At 40.1% G+C, this 27,093-nt stretch overlaps 2 protein-coding genes across 6 annotated transcripts in view; both read right to left on the reverse strand.

Annotated features, from left to right (window-relative positions):
• Positions 1 to 151: 151 nt before the first annotated feature.
• LOC106566652 (RNA-binding protein 39) lies at positions 152 to 10,000 on the reverse strand. Of its 3 annotated transcripts, XM_014134888.3 has the most exons (17): positions 9,614 to 10,000; positions 9,075 to 9,131; positions 7,423 to 7,475; positions 7,011 to 7,211; positions 6,253 to 6,318; positions 6,083 to 6,136; positions 5,844 to 5,961; positions 5,547 to 5,699; positions 5,297 to 5,434; positions 5,139 to 5,204; positions 4,855 to 5,059; positions 4,493 to 4,594; positions 3,342 to 3,374; positions 2,711 to 2,825; positions 2,347 to 2,452; positions 1,663 to 1,741; positions 152 to 1,005 (listed from the first exon to the last, which is right to left on the reverse strand). In XM_014134888.3, the coding sequence occupies exons 2-17, from the start codon at positions 9,123 to 9,125 to the stop codon at positions 905 to 907; spliced, it is 1,641 nt and encodes a 546-aa protein (XP_013990363.1). In that variant the 5' UTR covers positions 9,126 to 9,131; positions 9,614 to 10,000; the 3' UTR covers positions 152 to 904. The 3 variants fall into 3 exon arrangements, with proteins under 3 accessions (XP_013990363.1, XP_013990365.1, XP_013990364.1); XM_014134890.3 differs by lacking the exon at positions 6,253 to 6,318; XM_014134889.3 differs by lacking the exon at positions 3,342 to 3,374 and having other exon boundaries at positions 9,614 to 9,998.
• Positions 10,001 to 10,592: 592 nt separating this feature from the next.
• Positions 10,593 to 27,093, reverse strand: part of LOC106566649 (solute carrier family 12 member 5) — a 114,489-nt gene continuing 97,988 nt past the window's right edge. For 2 of the 3 annotated variants that reach the window (XM_014134883.3, XM_014134884.3), the window contains exon 26: positions 20,331 to 26,949. In XM_014134883.3, coding sequence (XP_013990358.1) covers positions 26,858 to 26,949 — 92 coding nt within the window. In that variant the 3' untranslated portion in view covers positions 20,331 to 26,857. Of the gene's footprint in view, positions 12,534 to 20,330; positions 26,950 to 27,093 lie in introns of those variants that run through there. The other variant, XM_045693034.2, reaches the window with a different exon arrangement.

Consider the following 27,093-nt stretch of genomic DNA (forward strand, 5'->3'; position numbering starts at 1 on the left):
TACTGCTAAATGTATTGATTTCTCTATCAGTACCATATCCATGGCGTAACTATGGGTAGGAATATAATGTCCACTTGTGAATTGAAGCTTTACTGTATATTAAAACAGTAATTATTAAAGGTCTTTGAGTGTAAACCACAACAAGACCAGCTGCTGTAAACTAGGATTTTATTACAAACACATATTTCACATCCCCCTTCATTCCAGATGAAACAATCCAATGTCAACAAGACAAAATGCACATCACATTGAACCACCCAAATCACTTATTTTGATTTTAAATCAAGAGTTTTTACAAAATCAAGTCTTGATTACAAATGTTAAAAACTCAGTGATCTCAAACACAATGAATACCTATAAGTTGTTAACAACAAAAAATAGATCTGTTTTGGGGTGTTTGTAGGCATTGTTCTTTTCATTTAACACATTAACTGAAAAACTTACCGGGCAAATCAATTTCTAAAGCACAACTGAATGACAAAATGTACAATAAGTGGTAATTGGATGAGGACAGAGCAAACTGCACTTAGAATCAGAGGTTAATTAGGTAGGGCTGTCCCCAAAATGGGTTCTTTTGTGGTCAGTTTCAACTTAAATCTATTTAGTACCCACTTTCCACTGTATAACAACTCGTTATCGCAATGCAGGTTGAAACGCACAACGTAATTTGCTCAAGTGCACCTACAGAAATGTGCGGATACAGAACTCAAGCTCAGCCTGATGGCTGTCAGATTGAACAATAAAACAAATATCCTTCAAAACCTTTTGTATTTCTGAATGAAGATTGGGTGGACTGGTGCAGTATTTTGCTACTCTGGTAAATAAGTTCCCAACATATTAGCAAACATTATGTACATTGTTAAAGCCCACAGGCGTTGCGACATCTACTCCATGCATGGCAGACTTATCGCCGCGAAGGCATCAGTAGCTGGGTGGCCGTTACTGAATCAGGGAAAAGGTTATGGTAGGTTGGGAGGGGTACGTACGCTGCAGTGATCATTTTACCTACGGAGAAAAAAAATAAACTTGCATCATTACTTGTCTAATACATATGAACAAGTTATTTATTAATGTAGAAAGCCGAGATTTCTAAAAAAACACATTCTAGCTAGAGATACATTTTTTTTTTTTTAATAATCAGCAGCACAACTCACTTGAACCTAAAATAAAAGACAGTACAGTAGGAAGATTGAAGAAGCAGTTAGCCTATAGAAATCCCCGATCACACTTGTAGGCGATGTTGGCTAACTAAGCTCATGCGTAGAAAGAGAAAATCGCGTTTAACGGTGGTCTCGTGCCAAACTGCATGTGCAGGCCGTCAAATCAAAGGCACTCCTTCAATATAAAAGTTGTTTGTCTAAAATGTGTCAGTGTCACTTTCACAAGGTTGGAGTAATAACATGTTCAACTATTTAAGACATTTGCTCGAATCTAGGTTGTGCCTTTACATTTCTAGAAAATGATCAACTAAGAATTTTGGCAAGTGTTCCCAGTAGTCTTGCAATGCTGTGCCTCTGGGTTTAGAAACTCTGTGCTAACATGGTACCGTTTCATTTCGATTACTTCCCATTATCCCATGCCACAAACATAACTGATATAAATGCAAGGCATGTAAATATCAAAGAATGGCCCTATAGAATGCATTGGTACAAAGATACACACCTGCAAACCACCGTCCATGTAGGGCATTCACTGCAGCCATCGCTGTTGGGATAGTGGGGCATTTTACGTACACGTTGCCCTATAAGAGAAAGCGGTAAGATAAGGGCAATAAAACATCTATCGATCTGCAACATTGCCCAAGTACCTCAAATCCACAGAGTTGAGCGCAGACTAGAGTTTATTGATATGCAGTCAATACTTTCAAAATGTAAATTCTTAAACCCTTACCGCGTACCCATGTCTGGCTTCGGTTGTTGCGTGCCTTTGTTTGCTGAAATCAAATACAACTGACTCTTTCCTCATTGCTGTTGCTCTAAGATGGCAACTCAGCGCATGTGCCAATTGAATCTCAAAAAGGAAACACTGTGGCTGTATTTCATTAATGTTTTATTAAGAAGTATGGATTTCAGCAAACAAAGGCACGCAACAGAGTACAAACATAGGTACAAGGGTTAACATTTTGAAATAGACTGCATAGAGACTCAGAGGTTCATTTAAAAAAAATTATAGTCTGCACTAAACTCAGTGGATGAAATTGTGGGGTTGATCAAGAAATTAGCGTAACATTCTACATTTTACCATTGTATAAAACATGCAGCACTTAATTTTTTGGGGCAAAGTGCATAATTTGCTGGACCAGTTTAGGACTATCCACCTCTATAGTGCATTTTAAAAGGGTCTTACCTGAGGGGAGTTTTTGTCGACGTATATATGGACAATTCCACCATGTTTGTTGCACTCCTCCATGACGTCATCCTGAATCTCGATGTCCCAACCAGGCTCATTTTCCCTGGAAAAGAGGCAGGTCACTTCAACCCCTTCATCACAAACTAATGACTCACCTAGCCCAGCTTCATGAAATGAAAAGTTAAGCCCCTTTGACTCCCAGAAAAAAAGCCATATCAATGAGTTGACAGTTATTTAGTATCCCCAATTGTACCCTAATCTTACATTTGGTGATGCATTTGTGAATCTAGTTCAGTGAATCAAAGCTCTAAAACAATGGTTTCTGCCATCATGAAATGAAAAGGGGAAAGTAGTGTCTTACGACTGTGGGCTGAACATGTTGGACAGCTGTAGGCAGTGTGTAGCCAGTGGTTGAGTTGGGAGGTTCATGGCCTGGTTCATGCTTGGACCCAGGTTCAGGGCAGGGTTGGCAATAGCTGTAAAAGGAGATGACAGCATCATTAACAGAGGTCCTTCTCACCAGGGGGGTCAAGTGCAGTTGAATTCCTGTCTGTTGAATTTACCATCAGCTCCTGAACAAACTGTAATTTCAATGGAATTACTTGACTCCAACCCTGCTTCTGACTTAATCAACAGGTTGACTTAATATTTTTGATTACCTCCCCCCTTTAACAAGCAATCAATGAATACATGTAAAAGTACAGGACTGGTCTTTCTTCCGTGTTGTTTCAATACACTTTTGGACAAAATGTAGTTACACACAAGAAAACCAGAGAAGATGTATACGGAGCCTGAGAATCTTATTTGGCTTAAACAAGAAGAAAAGCATTTATATGCATACTGTGAATTCAGTATGTGTGACAGCAAGAAAAAAGGACCATGGGAGATTTCACTCTGGTTTGAAACATGAGAACTTGAAAGGATTTATTTTAGATGAGCATTAAATTGTGTGCAGATTTGATAAGTTGTGCACTTCAATCTTTCACATTCACCTTCAGGGGGTGGGTTCAGCCTGGCTTGTATGTCTAAAAGATTAGAAGAAGAGAAGTTAAAAGACTTGCACTTCGGCTGGAAAGGGGAAATTATTTAGGTTGTGAGGATGGAAAGATGCACAATGGATGAAGAGCATAGCCAAGACCATTGACTTACTACACTGCAGTGCACATCATACCATTAGACCTAGTTGCTACAGGTAGACATCCATAGCATAAGGCAAACAGAGAAGCAAAGGTGTCCTGTTTCTGCATGTTAGTTCAATATCAGCATTCCATCTAACAGTGTTGCAGCAAGTTGTAAGTGTCCATTCACTTAGTAAGACAAATTGCTGGCGTTGGCAAATCAAAACACACAGGTTGACTTGAATGATGGTAACGCATAGGTTTCCCACCAGTTGCCCATTATATTCAAGGTGCTCTTTTCACGCAGTGCCATAGTGAGGGAAGAAAACAGCTTTCAGATGGAGTACGTCTCTGAGATGTCTTTCACCAAAAGCTGAGAACATGGCAGGTTGTTGCAGGGATGTGGTCAGAAGCGATGAACATACCACATAAAGGAGTGTTGCTGGCAATGCCAGATTGGCCTTCAGTGTTTACGTGTGGATCCATTAGATAAATGTGGAAAAGATCATTAAAAGATAAATGATAGTGAGAAAAGATGAGAAGTCTTATGGTGGTACATTTGAGATGATCAAATACTGGAGGTCACAGAAGCAGATCATTTGAACCCACGCAGTCGCCAGATCATTTGAACCCACGCAGTCGCCAGATCATTTGAACCCACGCAGTCGCCAGATCATTTTAACCCACGCAGTCGCAAGATCATTTTAACCCACGCAGTCGCCAGATCATTTTAACCCACTGTGCATTCATTGTTCACTGGAAATCATCCTGCCAATGGAGGTCTGACAGCTCTCGTTTGCTATGAACCTCTAGAATGAGTTATGATCAACAGCCAAAGCAACCTTGGTACATTTCACATTCACATGAGGTATCAATAAAGCTTAAACTTCAAAATCACAGGTTTTGAACTTTTCTCCTTTGAGGAGAAGCATGTCTGCCGTGTCTTAAGATGAGGCCAGTGAGTAGTTCATTCCACAATATGTAGTATGACATGTTACTACATACAGTATAGATAATGTGACTACCTGTACCAGCTGCCATGTTGCCGAAGTGGATTGAAGACGAGTGCATGGAACCACTCATCTGTAGAGCCTGCTGTGCAGCTGGAGGGATCTGAAGACCAGTACCTGAGGGAAACAGGTATTCATTAGCATCAAGTCTGTTCAATGCTATTTAAAACAACTTGAGCACACATACTGGAGTGATTATAGAGGTCAACTGGGGTAACACCTTGGTTGACAAAATAGGTTTTACATTATATCACAACAGATGGAGATAGTAAAAGTTGAGCTTAGTATTCACTAACTGCTGACAAATAAACCCAATGGCAATTTTGAGCACAAAAGACCAAACTACATTCACTCAAAAACATCAGCTAATAGCTCACCCTCTGCCAGCCGGGCCATGAGCTGCAGGCGCCCGGTGGTGCCCAGGTCGATGCCCGTCCTCTCCAGCTCGTCGTTGTCCAGGAAGGAGCTGGCGGTGGAGGAGTCGGTGCGTTCTGTCACGTTACCAACCTTCATGGGCCGTCCGGCCAGCTCAAAGCCATTCAGCTGCTCCAGTGCTTTCTTAGCACACTCTGCATCTGCAAACTACAATTACACACAGTCATCCATTAGGAAATCAGCTAAGTAACATGGCACACACACACTTTTGGAATCAGGAACTTACTGAGATGAAACCATATCCTTTGGATCGTGCAGTTTCACTGTCCATCATCAGCTGTATGCTCTCAATCTGTTAAGGAAAACAACATCCAGTTAGATACAACAGAGTTAATGGAAAATTGAGGTTAACATACATGACAAGTAATGGGGTTTCCTCCTTACCCTTCCGAAAGGCTCGAAGATGCCTCGCAGCATGTCCTCTGTGATGTTGAAGTGCAGAGAGCCCACGTACAGCCGCATGGGGCCAGCATTACCCTTCTGAAGGTTGTTGGCCATTGCTGCTGCTCTGTTCTTCTCAGCCTGCACACACACAAAAATGGTGAGTCTATGCCATCTGCCAAGTTAGTTGTGAAAGGTGACATCACATTTACTAATTCCATCATTTCTAAAATGTTATGGTTAAATCAACTACCTGAGAGGCCTGGACAATGATGGGCACTCCTAGAAGTCTCTGTCCAGTCAAGCCAATGGCCAGCGGGACTGAATTCGCCTCCAGAAACTCAATGTAGGCGATACCCTTTGACCTCCTGGAGTTTCTGTCAGAGATCATCCTCACATCTCTCACCTACAGGGGTTAAAATAGCAATAGTTTGTCAAGAGTGAGCACCTTCCTATTGACCATTAGATAAATGCTTTGTCAAAATAAAGTCTTGATCTTGACATATTTCATGCTTCTACTTTTAAATGTGTGTAAACTGTGAATACTGACTTTCCCCACAGCAGAGAAGAAGTCCTCCAGATCTCGTGGTCGGATTCTGGCTGCCAGCTGCATACAGAACACAGTACGGGCATCCCTCTCCTCTGGGGTCAGGTTGTCAATTGGTTGCCTTGAAAAAGAAAACAGAAAAACACATTTTTTGATGGACGGTGAATTTTTTTTCTCCAGTTCACAAAACTGATCTGAAACCACGAGAGCTTCTAACTAGACAATCCGGCTGTGTATCTCACCTTACTGGACTCTTGTCTTTCTTGAAGGGACTACGACTTCTTGAGCGCCTACGACTGAAAAAAGTAACAATCACGAGAGTTAGTTCTAACCCAGACTTCACATTAATACTTTAATGACAAGACAGCCAACCACCAACACGTCATATCACAAAGAATTTAATCATAAAAACCTTAGTTTGTTGGCATGTGGTGGGCCAATCTTCCCTCCTGGACCACCGTTAAATTTCGGCCCCAAACTAGGGGTGTAAAACAAGGTTCAGCTCAGTATGTATGCCTACTACTGATGAAGATTATATGCCAAACTGTGTTGGTTTTTAATAATAGATAATTGTTATGTGTATATTCAATTTCCAATGACCTCAACGGAGTGGGTTAATATGCCTAACAGTACAATTCATGCCTATGTGTTTGCCATTAAGTTTCAGAGACACTGCCTATCAGTGGAGGAAACGTCTCCAGCTGCATAGTAGGAATGATGAACACTTTCTCATTCATAAAGGCGACAGTGAAAATGGGCCTTACAACAGCCTCAACCCCCACTTGGGCCTACATACTCTACTTCTCTTGAAACACAAGGGCTAATCAGCCCAGTCACATGACACTTGGCTGAAAGAAGAAGTAAGAAAGGAGTAGTAAACAGGGGGTTGACCTGAGGACAAAACCAGGGCTACAGCATTAGTTATCCACCTCATGCATAAACTTCCACATAGAAGTCAACAACCATTACCAAGATTGTTTTTTTTTACTACACCGCTGTCAAATACAAAATCCTGTTTCATTTCATCATCAACATTTCTACTGCCAGCTTTCAAGGTGGGAAAAATAAATTGCCTACAATGAGGAGATAAAGCAGACTATTCTCCCCAAAAAGGTGGAAAGTAAACAACACAGATAAGGGATGCCAAAATTGGAAGATCTCTATACATACAAGGGGCTGCGGCGTCCTCTGTAGCGCCCGGCACGCTCCCTGCTATGGGAGCCACTGCGGCGGCGCTCCTTACTGCGGCTGCGTTTCTTCTCCCGACTCTTGCTCCTCTTCCGGTCCCGGCTCTTCTTCCTGTCTTTGCTCTTGCTTCTGCGCTTGCCAGAGCTCGGGCTCCGACTACTCCTACTGTGGCTCCTCTTTTTCCTGGAACACAAGTTGAGATTGTCAGAGTGCAAGTTACGCAATCAAATAATACAATTGTTAACAGATACTTGAAACAACATCTTCTGTCCATTACTGATGTAGTTTTGTAAAGGTTACATGATTAAAACCTGACTAAAACTGTAGATAGCCAACTGACCAGATAATGTGAAGACGGTTTAGCAAATAGCCCAAGTTCAAAATCAGTACTTACTTCTTACTACTGCGCTCCTCATGTCCATTAGCGCTAGAGGACTTGATCTCATCCTAAGCAGGGTCGATAGAAGAACATCATGAGGACGTAGAGGAAACATTGCAAGTCGTCAGGGGTAAGGGGAGGGAACAAGAAAATACAGAATATATTCATTTAGTAAAAATACTGTTAACATTACTGATATGTTTGGAGAAGTATCTAAGGGGGTCCATCTACAGCCCCTGTAGAGTTCCACCCCCATCCCCCCCCACTGTTATAACTACATATTGTACAGTACTCAATCCAACCAAAAGTCAAGGTGTATGGGGGAAAGTATCTAACATTTTGGCATGCTACAGTAAGCCATGGTAACAATTTGGTCATCTCAACCCCACCCCTCCTGCTTTGTCGTACCAATACCACTATCTGTTCCTAAGCCCACTGAGGCCATGCTTGGCCCACAGCCACTAAAAGAGATCCTGTGGTTGGTGCCAGTCCAGTGATCTTCACCCATTTTCCTTCTTGGAATGTAAGAGTTCGATGCCACCTCTGTCACACATCTCGCCCTGAAGCAAACAGGGATTCACACTGCTTAGTAATATGGACTCCCAAGAAAAACTGAAAAGAAAAAATCCACTAGTTCAGCCTCATGTTAAATGACCTATGTTTGTTCTTTTAGTGCCAGCTGAATGGAGGTGATCCATTTTGGCTTGTATTTCATGAGGGGAAAACTATTCTTATTGGTGAAATCATTAACTAAATGTATCATGGAAATGAAATCTTGAAATGAAAATCTTACAAATAAATTGTAGTAAGAAAATAAACTTTGAATATTACTGGTGTTAAAAGGCATGCAAAGTCAAGATGCTGATTTACGAATCGGAAACCATCAATAGACTTGGGCATGGAGACAGTATTCATATTTCAAAGTTATCAATAGCTTACTCTGTTGACCTTGGCAAAATCATGACTACACATTTAAGCCATATGAATGATTTGTAAAACAAAGTATACTATAGAGTCAGTAGACTAATCTACGAAAAGACAAATGTAAGGGTAAAAGTACTAACACACGTAAGGCCTATTTCAGGTCCGACTTGACAACGATGCATAACAAATCTCAATGCATATAAATAGAATATGTGCCAGAACTACTGGTATCACGGTCAATCTAACTAACAGGTGTAAACATGGTGGAACAATGCCTTTAGTTACCATGTCAACAGAAATTTTAAATACTGTCTCCTTTGCATGTGAGGTAAAATGCGCTGATTATCATCCATTTGCATTCACCTTGTTGCAACCGAACAGGTGATAGGATGTTCTAAGATGAGGCTCTTTTTGTCCTAGGGGGATCACAGTACATCAATACATTGCGCAATTACTACCTTACTTTTTTTCACAGTTCACACTGGAATCAAAGGTGAATTCATGGGAGTAGAGGTGAGATATCATTAGGCAAGTCTACAAAGAAAGATAGATGGGCGTTTATTCAGAATTTTGGATTACGTCTGACTGCATCACACACCACATTCATACATTGAGAGTCACACACACAATCATTTAACTATCAATAATAGCTAACTTATACATCTCTGAGCAGCAAGATGATACAAGATCAGCAAATAGTGAATGCACAAAAAAAAACATACAAGCCTGGCAATTCTACCCACCTTTCTGTATGGAGCCTCTAGCATAGCCTCAATGTCAAAATCGTCTGCCATGGTCTCCTGTAAGAGAAAACAAGATAGAATCAACTCAATTTTAGTCCTAAGATAAAAACATTTACATTCATTTAGAATTCGTTAGGTCTACTGCGGCCACAGAATATAACGTTAGTTGGCAATCTAGTTAACGTTAGTTAGCAAACTGTTAGCTAGCTACCAGTAGTTAGTTGAATGTTCTAACAATATAACTACATTTTAGCAGGGCAGCTAACTAGCTAGCTAAATAGTTCCCAGCTGACAACAGAGCATCAACTGTGGAACATTCCAATGCATTTGACCAACACTCCTACACGTTAGGCTGCAGCTTACAGCTAGCTAATGTTAGCTAGACTAGTTATAGCTAACTACCTACAGTAGCTAACTAAGAACCATAGCTAAGACATTTAGCTAGCAAGATGTTCACTAGTAATGTAACTAGCGTTAGCTAACTAACTAGCCAACGTTAGTTTACTACTATCTGAGGAAGATGTGTAATGGTAACTTACCGCAGGGATTTGTCCCACCGTCCCGTCCCGTCTGCTTCTTCTTCTTCTTCGACCAGAAAATTACAGTTACCTAGCTAGCAAGCTAACCAATCAGCCAGTGAGCTAGCCAGCGAACTAACGTTACCTCCTTCTAAAATAGGCCCAATTTGACCTCGGATTCGCCTGCTGCTGTTCCTTCCAACAACAGATTCAAAATAATCGCTCCAGAAAACGCTCTCTCTCTAGACTACGTATTACCCAACGAAATGATCACTAACAGCCCGTACAGTATTTAGCTTTATATGAGTTATCTTTCTTCCCCTTTCAAGCGTTTGAAGTTGTTTCACAAAACAACTTCCTTTGCTTCTCTAAAATGGCGCTCTGCACTCAAGCCTCGAGGAAGGCGGGGTTGTTTGTCCTAGCTATCTAGAAAGGCTACTCCACCGCCTCTCTCGTCTCAATATGGTACTTTACCGCCACCTACCGGAAGATTAGATAAATTCACCCAAAATGAAAAACAAATGCCTCCTAGGACTGCATTACCTCCCCTGCACAGATATGATCATAGAACAGAGCTATGTAGCCAACCTTTTATTTATTTATTTATTTATTTATTTTTCTGAGTGTTTTTTTTGGGTGAAAAACAACATACTGATGTGTCTGGCTCTTTTTGACTGTAATTTGGCTGTAGAATAACAACCTCTTTCAATTTTCAAACACTTGTATGATGTCAGGAAATAAATTCACAAGATCAGGAGAATTTCCTAACCAGGAAAAATATTAGTCCCTAGTTAAGAATTTTGCACTCAAGGCCTCTCTGCATACTAAAGGGTCACCTTAGTTGTTGCATAATAGCTTACTGCATGTTGGCCATCAGACTTTGTGACCCTTTAAGGAGCTGTAAACTTCCTTTCACCATTCCACTAAACATTATCTAAATCTGAGTATACACAATAAAACATCGCAAGGAGGACTGCAGAAACAGTGTAAAGAAATAGTGTGATTGTAAAATGAGAGATACTTTATTAATAGAGTCATCAAATTAGTGTCAATACTCTGTATTATGTGAATGTGTTTGTGTCAATATTCTGTATTATGTTAATGTACATTGTATGAATGATATAATCATGTGGTTTTAGTGCCCACATCTGCAATTGTTTTTCTAACCGCAAAATTGTATTCATTCTCAGGTAATTTGACATAAAATGACCAATGTTGTACCACACTTGAAAACAAAAGCCCTCTGACCTCAATACATTTAACAGTCAGGTGTGTGAGGCTACTGTAGTCAGTATGTCATTACATGAGATGACACACTTTCACAAACCACTAAAAATAGACATATGGATTTCATCAGGCAGCGAGACACAGGCTTGCATACTATAACATCTTAAAATAAGTACAAATACAAACCCAATGGTTAATTTGGTTACAAAACCAAGTTTGTGTCCATAAAACCTCTCTTGTGTGGAATTGTAAAATAAAAAATTGCTAGAAAGAGAAATGGGTCACAGAGTACATTAACCATGAATGAGGATTTATTCTATTGCTAAACTGCATGATTATCTAATAAATTTAAATGTTTTACCGTCATTCAGCATTAAACTTATTTATACAACTAAATGCATAGCTAGCACCCTATGATGCTGTCGAATCGTCAGTTTTGATTTGACCATTTAGGGCCATCGGACAATCATAGTGAGGCGGAACATTGAAAAACAGCTCATCATCAAAGCAGAGGTCATCTGAAGGTGATGCGAGATACGGCAGCTTCAACACAAACCCTGTCAATATGCCCCCTAGTGCTGCCACTCCCATAGTGGAGAACACAGCTGCCACCTGGTAGAGGGCCTGTTCCCTGGCACTGCGCCCCAGACCTGGCTGCAGACCAGGGATCAACTCCTGGAGCTCCAGAAGCTTAGGATCTCCTTCCATAGGTGCCCTGTGGCTAAAGATCTCATACATGCTGGGTCCATACACCTCCTCAGTGGCTGTCAGGATGGCACATATCCCTGCGGCACAGGATATGAGTCCTGTGAGGCCATGCAGGTTGTGGATACCACACTGGTCCTGGATCCGAAGGTGGTGGGCCAGGAAGGGGCTGAGGTACTTGTATCCCAGCATGCAGGCGGTGCAGCCCATCACACCCAGCGCGTACGCAGCCGCAGGGGAGATCATCATGTCCACCGATGCCCCCACAGTCACCCCACCCGCCAGGGTCACGTTCTGGATGTCGGCCATTGTAATCTTGCCATTCTTGTTGAGCATGGCGGAGAGGGCGAAGGCGGTGAGGGTGGAGGAGCTGAGGCCTATGAAGGTGTGCAGGATGGCCCTGTGCTGGTCGTCTCCCTTCAGGGTTAGAGCTGAGTTAAAGGAGGGCCAGAACACCCAGAGGAACAGGGTGCCCATAACTGACAGGATGTCTGACTGGTAGCTGGTGTTCTCCTTGGCGTGACCCTCGTTCAGACGTGGCCTGTACAGGACAAATGTTGCACCCAGGCCGAAGTAGCAGGCAAACAGGTGGATGAGGATGGATCCCCCTGCATCGTTGATCCTCAGGTACTTGAGCACGGCCCATTCATTGACTGAGAACACTGGGACCTCCAGCAGGGCCATGACTAGGAGCTGCACTGGGCTGGTCTTTCCCAGGACAGCCCCAAAGGAAATGAGCACCACGGCACAGGCAAACTCAGCATTGATCAGGTTGATGACCCCCAGGTGGATCTTCCCAGCATGGCTGAACTGGAAGTAGCCCTGTACCAGGATGGCCCATTGGATGGCGAAGGTGGCCGTCAGGAAATTGAAGACCATCCCACTGAAGCCGTAGAGACGGAAGAAGGCCAGAAGGCACCCGAATCCAATGAAAATCATCACCTGAATGTCAGCAAAGTATGGGTAATCTCGGTACAGTGCGTTGTCCATGGGTTTAGTCTCATTGTTCTGCAGTTTAGCATTAGCATCGTTGTCATAGGTGACAAAGGCAGTGTAGAGGGCTAGGAGGAGAACCTCCAGGACCAGCACCAGGACAGGCAGTCTCACCCTCAGACTGGTGGAATGCTTTTTCATGCTGAGAGCTTTTTCAGACAAATGACCAGAATTGCTTTTCCCTGCCTTTATATCATCTCACCCTCGATAAGAAAGGCCTAGAACATTGCTGGAGTTTTTACTAAGACTGGTGTGCATAGACCACACCCCCTTCATAGAGCAATGTTACTACTTGTACTTTGGCCTTTACAATAAACCATCTCCCAGGCATTGTGTGGAAAGCTACTCTGAAGTATAGTTTACCAAGTTACCAATTACTTCACACTGGAAAAAGTTGAGCTACATAATGCTACCCTGAAGATAATTATAGTTTGTTTAATTAAAGTTACTCTGAAAAAGCAGATCACTATATCAAAACTACCTTGTGAAAAACTATATCTAAATCTAAAATGTCATATAATACAAAGTTAAGAAACATGACCGCAGGAACATCACTTTTAACAGTTTTTTTTAAAAACAGTATTAACAGTGTAGTGAGATTTGTGTGACAGCCAGAACGTGAGCGTGTCGGCATGCCCAGCGGTCATTCACTACTGAAAACACTATCAACATTTGAATGTATTAAACTGCCAACAAGCTACTGCAAAATGTAGTTGAATTACATGTTGTGGTACCATTCCCCACACTTCTCCCAGTCAGAATCTGTTTCGCAATTTTACAACACAACCTTCAATAAAATTATATCATGAGCACAGATGGTATACACCTGACTTCAGGATGATCATTGTAAATGAGTGTGTCACAGGTGTGATGAATACCCTTGAGTACTATGCATGCTTCAGCCAATGCGCTCCTAATTGAGTCACTGCTAATTGATTGATTCATTGAGAACTGTGATTGTCTTCCTGTTTTTCCATGCCTGTTTATAACCCTTGTTTCGGTCGTTTGAGATGTGGCTGTGTTTGGGAGGGAACCTGCGGTTTCGTTATGAGAAGTATGATGTGACAGGTGATGTGACAGGTGATACCCTGAGTTTTAGGTAGTTGTAATGCTTTCCCTCCACCAGCACAGAAACCTGTTTTTATTTTATTTGATTGTACAATTGTTTTGTGTGATAGCCTCCCAGTTTTGTGCAAAGCTAACACTAACTAGTTTATTTATGAGAACTGGCCCTTCCCATGTTCTTCCCCTGAATCCCAAACTTAAAGAACCTTTGTAAAATGGTATAAATATGATTCTGAACTCCCTATGCTCTTGGTGTAAATCTTGGGTTGTGTAGTTGGATCTATGGTACTGAAAGGAGTTTAGTCATCACAGCCCCTCTCAGCCAGGGTGTGATGTGTTTCCACAGAGTACAGCATAACACCCTCATGATCAAAACATGGCATAATCACTTTGTTAAAAAAGATTGAGGACTGTGCATGCATTCTTACTGTGCGTGGCCGCTAAAGGAAATTCTCCGAATAAAATACAGCTAAAAGAATGTGATAAACTTTGATTACTGTTTTTGTAGTGCTACATCTGGGGCAGTGTGAAATGGTTAAAAGGAAAATATAAAGTATTGATTGAATCCTCAATTCATCAGTCTGAGAGGTTAGCATTATTCATGTATAGTGAACAAAAATAAACACAATGTGCAATAATTTCAAAGCTTTTACTCAGTTACAGTTCATATAAGGAAATCAGTCAATTTAAATTAATTCTCTGGGCCCTAATCTATGAATTTGACATGACTGGAAATACACATACGCATCTATTGGTCACAGATACCTTAAAAAAAAAGGCAGGGGTATGGATCAGAAAACCAGTCAGTGTCTGGTGGGACCACCATTTGTCTCATGCAGCGCGACACATCTCCTTTGCATAGAGTTGCTCAAGCAGTTGATTGTGGCCTGTGGAATTTTGTCCCACTCCTCTTCAATGCCTGTGTGATGTTACTGGATATTGGCGGGAAATGGAACACGCTGTCGTACACGTCGATCCAGCACATCCCAAACATGCTCAATGGGTGACGTGTGGTGAGTATGCAGGCCATGGAAGAACTGGGACATTTTCACCTTCCAGGAATTGTGTACAGATCCTTGCGACATGGTGCCGTACATGATCATGCTGAAACATGAGGTGATGGCAGCGAATGAACGGTACGACAATGGGCCTCAGGATCTCGTCACGGTATCTCTGTAAATTCAAATTGTCATTGATAAAATTCAGTTGTGTTTGTAGCTTATGCCTGCCCATACCATAACCCCACCGACACCATGGGGCACTCTGTTCACAACGTTGACATCATCAAATCGCTCGCCCACACGATGCCATACATGCGGCCTGCGGTTGAGGCCAGTTGGACATACTGCCAAATTCTCTAAAACAATGTTGGAGGCAGCTTATGGTAGAGAAATTAACATTCAATTATCTAGCAACAACTGTGGTGATCCTTCCTGCACTCAGCATGCCAATTGCATGCTCCCTCAAAACTTGAGACATCTGTGGCATTGTGTTGTGACAAAATTGCACATTTTATTGGCCTTTTATTGTCCCCAGCACAAGGTGCACCGCCAAACTGCAGTCAGTTCAAGACCCTGGTGAGGACAACGAGCACGCAGATGAGCTTCCCTGAGATGGTTTCTGACAGTGCAGAAATTCTTTGGTTGTGCAAACCCAGAGTTTCATCAGCCGTCTGGGTGGCTGGTCTCAGACGATCCCGCAGATAAAGAAGCCGGATGTGGAGGTCCTGGGCTGGCGTGGTTACACGTGGTCTGCGGTTGTGAGGCCGCTTGCACTTACTGCCAAATTCTCTAAAACAACGTTGGAGGTGAGTTATGGTAGAGAAATGAACATTAAATTCTATGGCAACAGCTCTGTTGGACATTCCTGCAGTCAGCATGCCAATTGCACACTTTGAGACATCTGTGGCATTGTGTTGTGTGAAAAAACAGCACATTTTAGAGAGGCCTTATATTGCCCCCAGCACAAGGTGCATCTGTGTAATGATCATGCTGTTTAATCAGCTTCTTAATATGCCACACCTGTCAGGTGGATTATTTTGGCAAAGGAGAAATGCTCACTAATAGGGATGTAAACAAATTTGTGCACAACATTTGAGAAAAATCTGCTTTTTGTGTGTATGGAACATTTCTGGGATCTTTTATTTCAGCTCATGAAACATTGGACCAAAACTTTACATATTGCTCTTTGTTCTGTGTATATTACATGGGTGGAAAGAGTATTGAAATACACTATATATGCAAAAGTATGTGGACACCCCTTAAAATTAGTGGATTTGGCTATTTCAGCCACACCTGTTGCTGACAGGTGTATAAAATTTAGCACACAGTCATACAATCTCCATAGACAAACATTAGCAGTAGAATGGCCTTATTGAAGAGCTCAGTGACTTTCAACGTGGCACCGTTATAGGATGCCACCTGCCATCAAGACAGTTCATCAAATTTCCACCCTGCTAGAGTTGCCCCGGTCAATTGAATGTGCTGTTATTGTGAAATGGAAACATCTAGGAGCAACAACAGCTCAGCCATGAAGTGGTAGGCCAACACAAGCTCACAGAACGGGACCGCTGAGCTCTGAAGCATGTAAAAATCGTCTTTCCTTGGTTGCAACACTTACTACCGAGTTCAAAACCTCTGAAAGCAATGTGAGTTCCAAACGGACTCTGGAAGCAACGTCAGTTTGCTACATGAGGCTTATTTATAATGTTTAAGTTGTTATGAATGCACTGATGTAAGTGGACGCACGTTGTATTTCGGCTACTTGAAAAAAAAAGATTTGCCTGTTGTCATAGCGATAGATCGAGGACTCATCGATGTAACCCGTTTTAGCTTGGACATTGCCATTGAGGGCTTTCATCATTTTAAAGTAGTCAATTGCATGGGGATTCCTATGAGTTGGGTGCAATTAGCCAATGAAGAAAAGGAACATTTAAAATGGAGATAGCCTCAATGTCACTGCCCATGCTGTGTCATATGTTATAATGGCACAGATGCAAAGATGAGGCCTCTATCTATCTCTATGGCCTGTTAAAACTCATATCGGCCCTCTCCGTGGCTAGAAAATTCCCACCTGATTTCACCTCACCTCCTCCCCGCCTGCCTTCCATCTTTGAGACCCGAAGACATCTATTTCCATTGTTAGAGCTGTCACTTGACTATCTTGTCAATATAGACAATCGTTGTATAAAGGCAGGTTGTTCTTTCCTCAGTGTTGTTCAGTGTTTGTGGTGGCATGGGGCGGCCCAAGTCCTTTATTCCTTTCCTTTGTTTTGGGTGATCTGACGATCAGTGCTATCCAGGATCCTTGGGACTCCCCTACCCTAAACTTAACCCCTACTCTTACCCTAACCATAACCCTGATAACCATGATCTAACCTTAACTCTTACTTTACCCTTAAAAATTGTAACTTCAATGGAGTAGGGATGTCTAGTACTGCATGTGTCACAGAAGTTGTCATGTAGAGAAGAGGACCAAGGCGCAGCGGGATTGTGGACACTCATGTTTATTAAAGGAAACATGTAAAGCATCCACTTGAACAAAAAAACAATAAACAGTACTTACAACGGTAACAGTGTGGCAGGCTCAAACCAATGCAGTGCACACAAACAACCACCCACAACCCCAAAGAAAAACACACACACCTATATAGGACTTCCAATCAAAGGCAACTCAACACACCTGCCTTCAATTGGAAGTCCCAATCACCCACACAACATTTAACAAACACAAACCACCTGCCACATCCTGACCAAGACTAACACAATACACCCTCTGCTGGTCAGGACGTGACAGCATGTTCAATATCCTAGTTTATACTAGCTTGTTTTTGATATTGTATAGGCTACTTTATATTATGTTATTAGTTATGACACTGGTTAATCATGTCTGTGTTGTATCTGTGTTGTATCTATCCTTTAGTGTCCTCCAAAACCACAACATAATTTCAGAACCTTACCTATCATACCTACCTGCCTTACAAGCAATACCATATCTCCTTCCTACCCCTCAATGTGCTCCTGTGTTCTTTTCTAGTTTATAACTACTCTGAACTGGAAACCGTTCTTACAGATGCACCATAGTGGCAATATCACTCCTTAACCTAGCTTAAGATACTGTCCACCCTAGTCCTTTCTTTAGTTAGTATAATTACATTTTCTTTCACTTGAGTAAAATGTGTGTATGTTTCCTTTATTTAACCAGGCAAGTCAGTTAATTAAGAACAAATTCTTATTTACAATGACGGCCTACACCGGCCAAAACCAGACAACAGTGGGCCAATTGTGCACTGCCCTATGGGACTCCCAATCACAGCTGGTTGTGATACAGCCTGGATTTGAACCAGGGTGTCTGCAGTGATGCCTCTAACACTGAGATGTAGTGTCTTAGACTGCTGCGCCACTCGAGCAGTCTAAGTACTCAGAGTAAAAGTAATTGAGTTACTTTTGATATAAAAACATTGACCTTGATAATTGGCTAATTCCGCTAAGGTTACCTGAATGTTCTTACACAATCTTTTCCATGCATTAAATTGAAAAAGCAAGAGGAAATTAATGTAGTACGAAAAAAGTAGTTGCACAAAAAAGTTGCACAAAAAAAACAAAGGATTTGTCAAATATACTATTAACATTTGAAAATAACTTAAACATTCAAAGCTATTAAAACGTATTGATACATTTAAAAAAGCAATACAAAATAAAGTTCATTAAAAAAACTGCCTGACTTCAAAATACTTTCATAAATAACAGCCCGGCTTCAGAGCCATACGAAACATACTTTACGTATTTCTGAGCACCTCCAAGATTTAGACAGCAATGAAAGTAGGGAGGTTAGTCTAGGAGGATGGATGGGTGTAATCCGTGACTGTCTAGCAATCCAAAGGTTGTGTGTTTGAGTCATGTTGGCATAACTGTAGAATTTTAGCAAACTTTTATTCTAAACTTAACCCAATACATCTAACCTGCTTTGTAAATTCACACAATTTTTATTACAACCGTTGTTTAAGTTCCCCTAACCGCCAACGTTAATTCTCCCCGTAATTCTCCTTTGTTGTTACAGCGCAACAAGCAACCTGTTCTCAGAGAAAGCTGTATAATACTATACATCCTCCAAGATGTATGATAAATTGTCATCCAATTTGTATGCTATAGAGACCCACAGTGGACGTATCATAATATCCATAAAACCTATTGATCAAACAGGGAAATGGTTCCAATTCTTTTTTCATCATACATTTTTTAGGAACACTTAAAATATGGGCTATGTTTCGTGAAGGATTACACTAGCGTGACGTTTTGATAACCATGTAAATATCCCTCAGACAATGTGACTTTTATCAATATAGTCGGCTCTATTTCCTCTCAGATTCAAAAAATTATAATTGGCATAAAAGTAGACATCATGCAAAATTACAAATCCCTGCAAGCTCCTGCACGTCATTTCTAGCTTACACCTTGGCTGACAGGCATTGTGTCTATTTCAAACTTGTACAAGACAGTTCAAGAATTTTACATTTAAATAAATGTTGCCAATTTATTCATTACTACATTTAGATAACATTAGATAGTCAATCCACAGATTCTTACCTTTGCCTCGATTCGGCAGTCTCATCCAGATCATCGTGGCATTTGTAGTTCTTTATGATCGCCACATTAAAAGCTAATGATCATTTAATTTTGGGGGGTAAATACAGCCGAATGTATTGATAATATTCACCTTGTCCTAAAGAGATTTACACGGTTATCAAAACGTCCCGCCAGGGTAAGCCTACACGTGCTTTTAAAATCCCCTATGGGAAAAATGAATGGTGGGAAAATGATTGGAACCATTTCCCTGTTTGACCGCTAGGTTTTATGGGTATTATGACTCATACTGTGGTTATTGTATGACTGAGTAAGACGTATGATACTATATGATGATGCAAGTGTCATATGAAAAACAAGGTCTTCTGGTGCACTTTGTCCATAAGAAAAATATGCCTACAATCTTTTGAGCTTTGCTTGGTGAGATAAGAACACTTGTCATAACAGTCTGAGTTTAAATAGTGCATTGGGGTGTGTCTGCCTAACCTGCTTATGCTATTTCATAATTTTTTCAAACAGCTCTATGATAAACATTTAATCTATAACAATGTATTATTATTATATATTTAAAAATTACTACTTTTTCGTGACTTCCAATTGGTAGTTACAGTCTTGTCCCATTGCTGCAACTCCCGTACGGACTCAGGATAGGTGAAGGTCGAGAGCCATGCGTCCTCCGAAACACGACCCTACCAAGCCACACTGCTTCTTGACACACTGCTCGCTTAACCTGGAAACCAGCCGCACTAATGTGTCGGAGGAAACGCCGTACAACTGGCGACGGGGTTAGCGTGCATGCTCCCGGCCCGCCACAGGAGTCGCTAGAACGCAATGGGACAAGGTCATCCCGGCCAACCAAACCCTCCCCTAACCCGGGCGATGCTGGGCCAATTGTGCATTGCCTCATGTGTCTCCCGGTCGCGGCCAGCTGCAACACAGCCCGGAATCGAACCCGGGTCTGTAGTGACGCCTCAAGCTGACTGGAATGGTCTCCTGCCCCCTCACATATAAAAGTACTGTTTCACTCCCAAAGTATTTCTCTGTCTAGAAAATGTCACTGGACCAAAGAAGTTCATGAGTGTTTTTAAGCATTTAATATGCTTTGAACTGTTTAGTAAGACCCTCAATAGTTTGGCTATAAACAAAGAATACGCCTGCAAGCAAAGTTTTAATAAAATGACTTCAGTTTATTGCATTTTGTGCAGACAAAACTATAAAATGGTTTGAGGAAACCATTAGCCATTGATGTATACGCCTTTGACATGGTAAAACAACACAGTAAAACAACTGTTTATATATCATTATTGAACACAATAGAGAATACATAGTTCTATATCTGTAAAATATTAAACTTGCATTGACACACAAATTAAACATCTAAGCTCTACTTTGATAATTACTGTTTTATTTACAGATGTCCCATCTTTATTCTTCGTCTTTTCGTTAAATACAATGTCCTCTCTCAAACAAACACATGCATACACATACACCCACACACACTGCACACACAGACATATCTGAACACGCCACTACATTTTTTTCTACATCATCACTCTTGTTCCTCGGAGAGGGAACATAAATTTGTGAACACAAAACAATTACTAATCAAGATAGCTATTCATAGATCTACATAAAGGTCTACATTTAAAAATGCATTACAATGCTCTTATGGACCAAGTATAAATACAGTATCATACGTGAAGATTTAGAAACACTAGCTTTTGTTTTTTTCTCCTGCTTGCGTTAAGTGCTCACACTTCTCGAGATGATGAAGGAATCATGAGGGTTGCACAAAAATTCAACCTTCTAAAAAAAAGGTGGCTTATTCAACATTAATACAATGTGTTGAGGTTTACTTTACTGTCATGAAAACGGCACATCTACATGCATATACTAGGTTCTAAAGTCTTAGGAAACCAGAATAGAGAACACACAGTAGTCCATTCTCAGTAAAAGCTACAAAATCCCCCTCACACTATGCAGTCCTCAGTTAAAACAGCAAAACAGTTCCTTGCTTAATCAAGAATAGGTCTGTATGAAAAATAATTGGTATTTTAGAAGAATATGGGTGGAAGTGCAATACAGCAGTTGGAGCTTGTACATAAAATGGCAGTTTTTTTCTTTCAAATTCACCATATAGTGCACAGATTTTGACCAAGTCCAAAAGTGCCCAACATTGCAAATAAAGGGTGTCATTTGAGACACAGATGTAGAGGAAGGTTCTACGAATAGAATTATGGGTCTAGATTTCCTTGGACTGAATAGCCCTTCACAAGGGTTATGATTGATTAAAGTTGTATTTCCCCTGTGACTTTTGATTACACTGAAAGCCGCTGACATAATTGTATTGGGGGCAAACTCAGTGTTGCAGTTAAATAATTTCATAATGATTCATTTTCAATCTAAATCAACATGTATCAACAATTATTGAGCAAATGTGCACAGTAAGACCATTGCAGTTATATTACCACTGTGATTTACTTTTTGTGGCCACAAATTCTTTACTTAAATTGTAAAATAAATAAATAAAAATAAATTAAATGCTGAATATTAAATTGCAGAAACACACTGCAGTATACATTACGTGCATGCATTAAACCAATCACAATATTCACAATTGTGCACATATGCACTAGAACTATCACAGTGAAAAGCCTGTCCCTGCTTTGGACTGACACAAATAGCCTCTCAGCAATATAACATGTTGGATTATAAATGAATAAATGGTCTAAACAAATTGGCCGAGTTTATTCAGGTTCTTTTACAGGGTTGTAAACAGAAGTGCATTCCTGATGCACACTTTCATAACTTCAATGTAGTCTGCGCAAGTAAAGGTCTAATGTAACAGGGTAAGGATACATGGATTTGAGAGCCCTTTTCACACCCTGTTTGTTAAAAGATTTAGATTATCTGACATCTTTTTTTACTCAAGAGAAGGTTTCTAATGTACACTGAGTGTACAAAACATTGCTCTTTCCATGACAGACTGTCCAGGTGAAAGCTATGATCCCTTATTGATGTCACTTGTTAAATCCACTTCAATCAGTGTAGATGAAGGGGAGGAGACAGGTTAAAGAAAGATTTTTTAAGCCTTGAGACAATTGAGACATGGATTGTGTATGTGTGCCATTCAGAGGGTGAATGGGCAAGACAACATATTTAAGTGATTTTGAACAGGGTATGGTACTAGGTGCCAGGGGCACAGGTTTCAGTGTGTCAAGAACTGCAACGCTGCTGGGTTTTTCACGCTCAACAGTTTTCTATGTGTATCAAGAATGGTTCACCACCCAAGGACATCCAACCAACTTGACACAACTGTGGGAAGCATTGGACTCAACTTGGTTCAGCATCCCTGTGGAATGCTTCAACACCTTGTAGAGTCCATGCTTCGAAAAATTTAGGCTTTTCTGAGGGCAAAAGGGGGTGCAACGCAATAATACGAAGGTGTTTCTAATGTTTTGTACACTCAGTGTATATTTCTAGGGCTGTCAAACAATTAAGAACATTTAATCGAATTAAATTGCAGGATTTGCTGTGATTAATCGCAAATTCAGAATTAACTCAAATTGAGCAGTAATTTAAGATTTTTTTATAGAAAAAGCATTACAATAATATTGACACCTTGATTTTGTCCAAACTAACGGTAAGCAAAATTAGGTACATTAGGTATATATATTAGGTATATTTATATATATTAGGTATTTTGAACATTTCCAGACAATGCAATTAATTAGTACACTAAAATTACAAAGAGTTAACTCAAGTTAACTCTGACAGCCCTGATATTTGGGACAGGATACTTGGGAAACACCTGAAGGATGGTAGCTTTACTGCAACAATTCTGTCACTGACATCCCTCTCCCTTCTAGAGATGGAGTCATCAAACATGTGAATATAATACCATACTGTAAAGGTCTCTCTGGCCTCTGCCAAAGGTGGAAGCCCTGGTTTTGTTGTCTTTGATAATATTAATAACTACCACAGTCACACTGCTGGTGAATCAGTAGGTTGGTTGGTTATAAGGGAGGATTTTATGTGTCTATAGAAACCACATATCTAAGAACCATATGTAGCCAAACATACAGATGATCTGCACAACGGACATCCATGTGCCAACACACAGCCATTTTCCAAACATAGATATTCTAGTTCTATAGTTCTATGGCTCCAACACTCGTCATCTCATGTACCCAATAACTCCACACACAAAAAAGCTATGGATCTACTTGATTCGGAAGATTGCAGCATTTGAAACTTCAGCTTCATGCAACAACAATAGGCTCAGCAGTGTACTCCCAAGCCCGGATAACATCTTTCAACCATGTCAAACTGTAGATTTTCTGGATGGACACAGCTGAACTTTGCTCATATTCGGACAAAATATATGTCCAAGAAATGTCTTATGTTTTAGGTTTACAGTAGGTTTGAAATGCATAGATCCCCAGTTGACACAAAAATTCATATTCCAAATCGCCATATCTTTTAATGTTTTCAGTAGTTAATTGATGACTGAGGCCAAACATATTGAATACATTACTAGTCTCCGTAGGCAGGCGGGTTGCCTCCCCCAATGTAAACAATGTTCCTGCTGTGTCTGGGTTTTCCAAGACTAAACAATTACCTATTTTGAGCTTAAAAGATACACTTTGGACAATTTACTTTATGCATTACTCAATCCAAATAAGAGTTCAGCGAGAATAAAAAGTAAGAAGACCATATGAAACTACTGTTACAAACACCATGCAAACAGGGATATAATACATTATTTTCAACCGTCATCTTTCAGACAAGTCATATCATATTAATATTTTGAGTTACTGTATATACATTATAGTATTTTAGATTTTATTTAAATAGTTATATATATACTGTATAGCTAAATATTTCCAAGATTATATTATTTTGATTGTAGGTAGTATTTGTGAGACAGTAAGTGTGCTGAGTGAGGATAACTATTTTCCACTAACTTCTAGAAAGACCCCAGACCTAATCACCTCTTCCCCAGCTAAGAGCTGTCAACAAAACTTGCTGGTGTGTCTTACTGGGATCTAAGGGACCAGTCAAACACCTAAAAAGGTCAGTCCCCTCACCGATTTCAGCATATTTTAAAATCTATTTGGGAAACACCTAAATATTTTATATCTCAAATAAACTCATTATATTTTCTTTATCTGCCCTCAGAACTGCCCTTAGATATCTAGTTCAAATTATTGTTTCAGGTCTTCAATCTAAACTTAATATTGAGCAATATTTGTCAATGTTGGTCCTCAAGTTGGCTGCATTTGCTCCAACTAAATAATGCTCAGTGGAGATGTTGTTTGACTAATGTCAGCTGTGAATTCTTTTGAATATATATTTTCTCTCACAAAAACAGCATCATGTCAACATCAATAGTCAGTTAACAACTCCATTGACTATGTGATTTGTTGGAGCAAAATGTAGCTGACTGTTGAACCTCAAGGACAGTGTTGAAAACCACTGACTAGTGTCAAACAACCCTGCCTTGCTATTCAAGTCACCCCAACCCTGTATGCCCTTCCTACTCCCCCATATGTTTTTGGTTCAATATTTACACATGGATCAGTATAGCAGCTTTTGAAATTTTACAACCTCTATAATATGTCATATGTTAGATAAACGATATCCTTCACATACATTTCAGTGCACATCACACACAAAATATCCAGTTTCTACGTAAACTATTCAATAAATAAAATTCAATCATTTTCTTTTGAAAACAATATAATACAAAAAATAATTGAGTTATTTATATAGATAGACTTTATATAATATATCATATGTTTCTACCACATGGTAAACAGTGCCCTCCACTGCACAGAAACTAATATGTGAAATACTTGCAAATATGAGGTCGACCTGTATGTACACATATGTATCTATTTCCATATAATATTTGTTTACAAAAATAATTAATATGATTCATGTATTAGTTCAGGATTGATGCTTTAGACATGACCTTGTAAATGTGCAGAACTTAGGAATTGACAGTAATATTATATTTAGCAAATAAATAGCTGTGCCACATTGAAAATAAATTATGTTTCTTCCCATTCTAGTACAAAGTCGTGAAGATTCGCAGTAATGCTGGGTTCAAAACTATTCATTCAAACCAGTTGTAATTTCACTGCTAAATTCCACCTTAAACATAGTCAATTCAATACACAGTTTTGCCTTGGTACTACAAAGAGGTTTGTATCAAAAAGTTATTTTCATATGGCACAATTTGTATGTTTGTATTTGGCAAGAATTATAGAATTCACATTTCTAGACTGGAATTAGTGTAAACCAAATCATGATGAAGAAAAACATATGTATTTACTAAAAATATATCAATGTATCACAAACATAGTTTTCTGAGTGTCTCTAAATTAGCAATTCACATTTTCTTATGTAAACTACTACATGGTAAAATATTGAAATGTTTGCCATTTGGTATGATAGTATTAAACAAATATAATTTTGTTTTAGATTATAACACAGTAGTTTCTTGCAATTATTATCTACTTTATATCAATACATTGTTCACGGTTTCTTCACTGTTATAACAATAGTTTATGTCACCTAAAAGTCTTGTCAGCACTCGCAAGGTATAGCTAGTAGTAATATGTATTAAATGATTGGACAAAGGACACTATTTACAGTAATCAGCTTTTTGGGGGGGGTGTCAAAGGTTGAGGTCATGATGTGTCTCTTAGCAACTTCAAATATTTCATTGTACTGTTTCTTCACAGTATCAAAGTATAAAAAGCCAGGGTTGTGATCAACACCAACTCCATCATAATTGAGTCAGTTCAATGACAAATTAAATGTATTCAATTCATTAAGTACATTTCAAATACCGCCTGTGAATTGACTGGTATGAACTCTGTTCCTCTCTCCTTCCTTCCGACTGTAATATACTTCACTGCTGCTCAGGTGTCCTCAAGGTGACAATCCATAGGAAGACATGTTGCTGATGACTGATGAATTCTCGACCCACCCTCTTCCCTCAATGACTTCAACACATCATATCGTACATAACATAAAACAACCAAATGCACAACAAAACACATATTAACTGTATTCTCAAAATAAATGTATGCATAAATAAATAAAAAGTAAAACATGAAATAGACCAGCAATGAGAATATATCCATCATTCTCTTGCAAGTAACCCACATCCCTACAAAAATAATAAGAAAAGCAACAAGATTGACAGACAGATCAAATAAAACACAAGGACAAACACAACAAAAACATCTGACCTCTAGTTTGGGGAATAATTTGTCTTTTGAATATGTCCACTCCTCTGTATGAGAAGAAACTCATGTGCCATTTGACATCTAGTGATCTGATAGCCATTGAAGAACCTAAACAGGTTTGATGCCACAGCTTTCTAGATGATGAGAGGAGCAGACATGATGCTGGTAGAGGTGATTGAGAGTAAAGTAGAATTCAGCTGGTGCCTTTGGGGGGGGGTACTAACTACGTAGTGCAAAGTGAGCTGATATGTTATGGGATGGGTTTATGTGTGTGTGTGTGTGTGTGTGTGTGTGTGTGCGTGTGTGGGGGGGGGGGGGTGTTGGTGGGATGTGAGGGATGTGACTGAAGTAAAGGTGCAGGGAGAGTGGAAGCAGGGGCAATAAACCATTAAGCTGCAAGGTGAAGGTGTGTGGATTTGATTTGAGGTCTCTCAGGAGTAGATGGTGATGACCTCGCGTCCACCACCACGTACTAGGAGGACCCGGTTGAGACCCTCGGTGAGGACTTCCAGAAACTCCATATCTGAGAAAGGATTAGAGTTAAGGAATAAGCAAGTTTTCACATCTGGCTTTTGTAGCCTATTCATGCTAGCTATCCTGTTGAGCCTTTTGGTTTGACTTACATTTATGACAGTAGAAGCTACGTATTGTTATAGTATTATAAAAT

This window comes from Salmo salar, chromosome 13 (genome assembly GCF_965601325.2).
Source record: "Salmo salar chromosome 13, fSalSal1, whole genome shotgun sequence".
Lineage (NCBI taxonomy): Eukaryota > Metazoa > Chordata > Actinopteri > Salmoniformes > Salmonidae > Salmo > Salmo salar.